Raw genomic sequence first — 5,508 nt, forward strand, 5'->3', positions numbered from 1 at the left:
GGTGCAGTCAATAACACCAGAAAAAGATGTGGCCAAAATTGTGCTTCCATAGGACAACCTTAGAGGTAGTTTGAGCCTTTAAGAGTGGAGAAAGAAACCTTTTCTTCAACAGACATTGTCCCAGAGAAGTAAAATTCTTGTCCCAAATTGGCCTTGGCAGATGGGTTAATTGAAACTTTTTGGACAGCTGTGGCGTGGACTTCAGAAACCTTCTGCCCAGTATTTCTTTTCCAAATTCTCACAGTAAATTGGAGGATATGCTGTATCTAAATAAACAAACAACAGAACTATAATTAACAAAATAATCTTGGATAAACTGTAGCAGGTTTATGCCAGGTACCACAGAAACGCACAGGAAAACCCTAGTTAAACTTTGCTGTGCACAGGATCAACACATGGCCTGTCCCCAACTATAAGTCTGAGCTCAGTGCACACAGTACACCCACTCGGTAGCAGTGGGCAACACCAAGTCTGGTGTTATTCGTATAACTTGGTTGAATAACAACTGGCTACGAAACTGCCAGTATTTATGATTTAGCAAAAATAGTGCTTTTGATTGCAATATTTGTTCAGGTTGATTTGGTTTCGTAGTGCCAAGTAGCTTTTATTCAAATAATTTTTACAGTGTCAGGGTTTGCTGCGCAGAGAGAGTGGTCGCAAGCCGGTCATCCACTGCCAGGTCTAACAAAGCTTAACTGTCCTGCGCTCTCAAGTGGCACGTCAGCTGGGCGTCATCCATGTTCGGTTGGCTGTATATATAACTAGAGGTCGCTGACTGTAGTTATTCTTAACTCGCCGCCAGCCTGCAAGGAATATGAATAGTACTCGAGACATTTAACAAATCTCCTGTCTGGATTTGCCCCGGCCCCTTACTGCCGTCACATATTTATTTAAAATTAAGGTGCCAGAACCAAACTGGTTATTCGGGAGTGGGACTTCTTTCGGCAACTTCTGAGGATAACGCGATCAAAACAAAGCGGGCGGCATTTGTTGCTTTAGAAGTGCACAACTTCGAAGGAAAGGAACAGTTCGTCACTTTTTATTAACGTTCTCGCAGCGCAGCATGAGGATTTGGTTCGCAGCGACGCTCCTTGTTCTCGCCGCAGGTAAGTGACTTTTTTTTACATCGAAACCCACTGCTGGTTTCCAGAGCCGAAAGATGAAACAGGGCAAGACCAGTGGTATTGTTTGAAATTCTATCCTGATGTGGCAGTGGGTAGAAAGGACATCTTACCACATGAAAAACCGTCTGCTTATTTTGAATAGCAGGTCACTGGAGTAAATGCATTCATTGGCTTCTTCACTTTCTGAACATTTATTGCTTCACGTTACACCAAGCGGAGTTGCCACTCCGCTCTTTCTCTTTTCCATGTGCGCTTTCCCCGCAACCTGTTTATGATAAAGCTTTTTTTTAATCTTAAAAGAGTTCCCATTATTGCTTAAATTTCAAGGGCATTGTTTTCGCGCAGTTTCCTGCAATCCTGCGGTGGGAGCGGCGATCGATGGCTATGAAAGTGAAGTCACTCGGAGCCGCAGGAGGGAAGAGAAGGATATTCTGACCATCCTAGGAGGGGTGCTTGAGCAGGAACCGACTACACAGACAGTGGAGCGCCCACCAGCTGACCGAGTTTTCGAAAACTCGCAAGGTACATTTAACCAAACATCTTTAACGAAACTACGGTGAAGTTTTCCTTTGGTGGCAGAGTTCCTCTTAAATCTGAACAATGCGCGTCCATGTGTTGTTGGGGGAAGGGTATCTTCGCGAAGTCTCCTATTAAAAGCTCCAGGAAACACGAGCCGTGTGCATCTTTTTTTAGTAAAATTATGTGGACACTAATGTTTGTTTATTTTAAACTAGCGGCCTTTTATAAATCTGCGGAAAATTCGACAGTGACCGATGAGGGGAAGCGCAAAGGGAAACGAGAAAGAAAGAACAAACGTGGCAAGAGAAAGGGTAAAAAAAATCCATGCTACAGAAAGTACAAGGATTTCTGCATCCATGGGGAATGCCAGTACTTACGGCACATTAAGGAGGTAGCATGCAGGTATTTACTTTTACACTGAATAGAATATTCAACCTGTAAATAAAATGTTGATTACCTGTATTCAAAGCATAGAAGGTACAGATTTAAAAGGCAAAATCTACAGCGACTACCTTGCTAATTTTATAACCTGTGCTGGAGCATGTCTAGACAAAGCGGATATCTTCACAGTTCCCAAGCAAACGAGGAAACGGATAACTACTTGAAATTTAAACAACCGCAGTTTGCTTGTATTTATTATTGCTGTTATTGATGCTAAAAGAGTCGTATCCTTATCGGAAATCTACACACAAACATTGTGCAAATTTCTGAAAATCTGGTGTTTAATTTCTAAACCCAGGCAAGAGCTACGAATTAATTTTGCACCTTTTGAAATCAAACTCCAGAAATATCGAGATGAAAACATATATTTTATTATGTGTAAAGTGAAATGCAGCCACATACGTATTTCACCCGATCTAGAAAAAATACGAATAAATCTGAGTATTTTCCCCATTGTGTCAGAAAAGTACACAATACATTAGTTCATGCATTTTACCGTAATGAATTTACTGCACTGTACAGGATAAATGTCAGAAATTTAATTAGTGTTTCCCACTTTACTTGCACTGGATTTAAGAAGCTTTATGTTTTACACGAGGTACTTTATTTTTATTGTGGAAAGAAAACCTAAGTCATAGTTATTATATTAACAGCAGCACCATTTTTGGGTGTTTAATTTCGATTTTGACAAAGTAAAACCTCTGGATTTCTCTACAGGTGTTTCTCAGGATATGAAGGGATAAGGTGTGGTACTTTCATTCTGGCTGTGGAACATCCAAAAGATCCAAATGACAACACAACTACTCTGGCTATTGTAGCAGTGGTCCTTTCATCTCTTAGTCTGACAGTAATCCTTGTTCTTCTAGTCCTAGGGTGAGTTATCTGTATAGAGGTGGACTTTAATTTTGTAACATCCTAAAATGATCTTTAAAATCTGTAACTAAGAAAGCGAAAATCCCTGAAATTAAGTTATTTGATCAATTGAAAAAATATGCATTAAAATCTTACTAATACTCAACAGTAGCTGTTAAAATGAATTTTCCATCTGATGTTGAATGTGTGAAATAGCAAGCTTTTTAATATGCTAAAGTTGATGTATTGTAAACTTTCAGTTTGTTTCTTGATAGATATCACAGACGAGTTGCCAGCTATGATGTAAAAAATGAAGAAAAGATTAAACTTGGAAATAATAACACTCATTAATTTAAAAAATGGTAAGATATTTATGAATTCCATTGAAATGTTATGTTAATAATAGAAAATAAAGTTTAAAAACTCACACAAGTATATTTCATGCACAGTGCTGTGGTCTCAGGATATTGTGCCAAAGAACTTAATCAAAAATACTGTTTGGCATCCTGCCCATTACCCACTTTAACATGCGCTTCTAACATTATTGTACGGAAGATCCAAGAAGAGCCCAATGGATATAAATTCACCTCTACTCTCTGCTCTTAACGTGAGATAAATGTCTTGAACCCTGTTTCTAATATTTGATTCACATCAGAACTGGCATATTACTACCTCATGTTTAGTGTACACAATACAGAAACTATTTCTTGCCCCAGTGTCTTACAATGGAACAAAAAAAATCAGTAACCTCACCCATACTAACATGACCCCCATCTTTCTCCTTTTATTTAAAAAGATTAAATTTCTATGCAACAATGAAATATGATTATTACCACCCAGACTCTTTGAAACTAGCACTCAGGGTGAGAAAACTTTTAGCAGCTAGTTTTAAAAGTGGAGAAAGGAGCTTGATGAAAATTTTTTAAGTGAGAATGGACACATGACACAATGAGTCTTTTGAAGGCACTTGTTCAGAGCAGCTTAATTTATGTGTAGAGAAAAATTACATATGTTCAGCATTCACCACTTTCTCAGTCAGTGAGAATTAGCATTGTGAATTATATGACTCTCATGGTGTTTCTGACTCACTTATCTAAAATATTATTTATCAAACTTTGCTTCCCTTTTATAAATAGCTATACATTTGGGAAACTGCTACCCAATAATTGCAATATCACACTGGATTCCTGAGTTGTACTTCCTGATTTTGAAAAAAATACTGAACTTGTTTTCTAATGCAAAATAACATCAGTTTGTTTGGACTTGCACTGAAATTTGGCTCCTATCTTTTTAATTAAATGTTCAGTTTCTGTAAATATGCTTTATTTAATTCCATAATGTTTCAGTGTCTTATTTAGTTTTAATTTCAAGTTCAAGTTCAGTTTATTGTCATTGAACTGTGTATGTGTATATCGCCAAATGAAACAATGTTTCTCTGGAGCAAAGTGCACAACATAGTAGATATAACTCAAACACATAACACATAAAGTAATATAAATTACTTAATAAATAATGAGGTGCATGTATGATACAAGTTAAAAAGTTAACAGTATAATGCTACTGGTGCTTCATACATGATGAAACCATATAATGAGATTCATACATGTTGGCAGGAAGTTCAGTAGTCTTACGGCCTGTGGGAAGAGGCTGTTTCTCATCGTAACAGTTCTTGTACTAATCCTGCCTGATGGTGGGGGTTGGGGTGTCAAAGAGATTGTTGGATAGATGGGAGGGATCACTGATTAGAGTAAGAATCTATGAATCTAAATTGCTTTTATAGTGACTCTCCAGTATTTTTAAATCACATAAAGCAAGTGATGGAGGTTTAGTTATATCAAACCTGAAAATGTGACGAGATCTACTGCATATTGATCCATTCTAGTATTGTGTAATAATCAATTGATAAAATATATCATGCTATTAATCACATTTCATAGCTGCATAGGGACTTCATGTTTCAAAAAGAGTTATTGCATCAGGGTAGGATTCATGCTAGTGTGGGTGGGTGGACTAAACTATTTTAGTGGCTACACCCTTGAATGACAGTAACAAAAAAATGTCAGCCAGTACATAAATGAGTCAAATTAAGTTACAAGACATTGCTGTTTTGGATTGACCACTTTAACGTGTAATTCTTAATTACAGGTACAAAATGCCTTTAAAAATCTACCTCATAGATGGAAGAAAACACGAAAGAAATGGAGTGATGTAAACAGTCAATTTGTTCATGTATTGAATGAGTAGAGTGACTGCATCCATTGGATGCATGCATATGTATTCCCCAGCAGCTGGGAGACTGTAAATTACAGATGTACCAACCTTTTGCATTTTTTGAAGATACTGTTAATATTTAAAACAATTTATTTATATCTGGTTATTAAATTGTCAGTACATATTTATTTTAGTATTTTATATTTTAACTTATTTAGGCTATTTGCAACTTATTATTTAAAGCATGTGATTTTATGCTGCTGCCTGTTTAATATCTGTATATGTGTTGGTAAGAAATATTTAAGAGTTTCTGAAGCAAAATGCCTTTCCTAACAGTAAATGAACAGCTCAATATGAATTG

The 5,508-nt window shown here is 36.9% G+C and overlaps 1 protein-coding gene across 2 annotated transcripts; it reads left to right on the forward strand.

Moving 5' to 3' along the window:
- Nucleotides 1-783: 783 nt before the first annotated feature.
- Nucleotides 784-5,508, forward strand: LOC134348901 (proheparin-binding EGF-like growth factor). 2 transcript variants are annotated; one of them, XM_063052695.1, is made up of 6 exons: nt 784-1,106; nt 1,452-1,646; nt 1,859-2,045; nt 2,802-2,957; nt 3,212-3,298; nt 5,082-5,508. In XM_063052695.1, the coding sequence occupies exons 1-5, from the start codon at nt 1,064-1,066 to the stop codon at nt 3,285-3,287; spliced, it is 657 nt and encodes a 218-aa protein (XP_062908765.1). In that variant the 5' UTR covers nt 784-1,063; the 3' UTR covers nt 3,288-3,298; nt 5,082-5,508. The 2 variants fall into 2 exon arrangements, with proteins under 2 accessions (XP_062908765.1, XP_062908766.1); XM_063052696.1 differs by having other exon boundaries at nt 1,470-1,646.

Source organism: Mobula hypostoma, chromosome 7, assembly GCF_963921235.1.
Source record: "Mobula hypostoma chromosome 7, sMobHyp1.1, whole genome shotgun sequence".
Taxonomy (NCBI): Eukaryota; Metazoa; Chordata; class Chondrichthyes; order Myliobatiformes; family Myliobatidae; genus Mobula; species Mobula hypostoma.

Excerpts from the sequence above, each read along its gene's own strand:
- LOC134348901 (XM_063052695.1), top strand. The coding sequence starts at position 1,064 with ATGAGGATTTGGTTCGCAGCGACGCTCCTTGTTCTCGCCGCAG. Across the intron at positions 1,107-1,451 it reads GCTCCTTGTTCTCGCCGCAG|GGCATTGTTTTCGCGCAGTT; the intron begins GTAAGTGACTTT and ends TTAAATTTCAAG. Across the intron at positions 1,647-1,858 it reads AGTTTTCGAAAACTCGCAAG|CGGCCTTTTATAAATCTGCG; the intron begins GTACATTTAACC and ends ATTTTAAACTAG.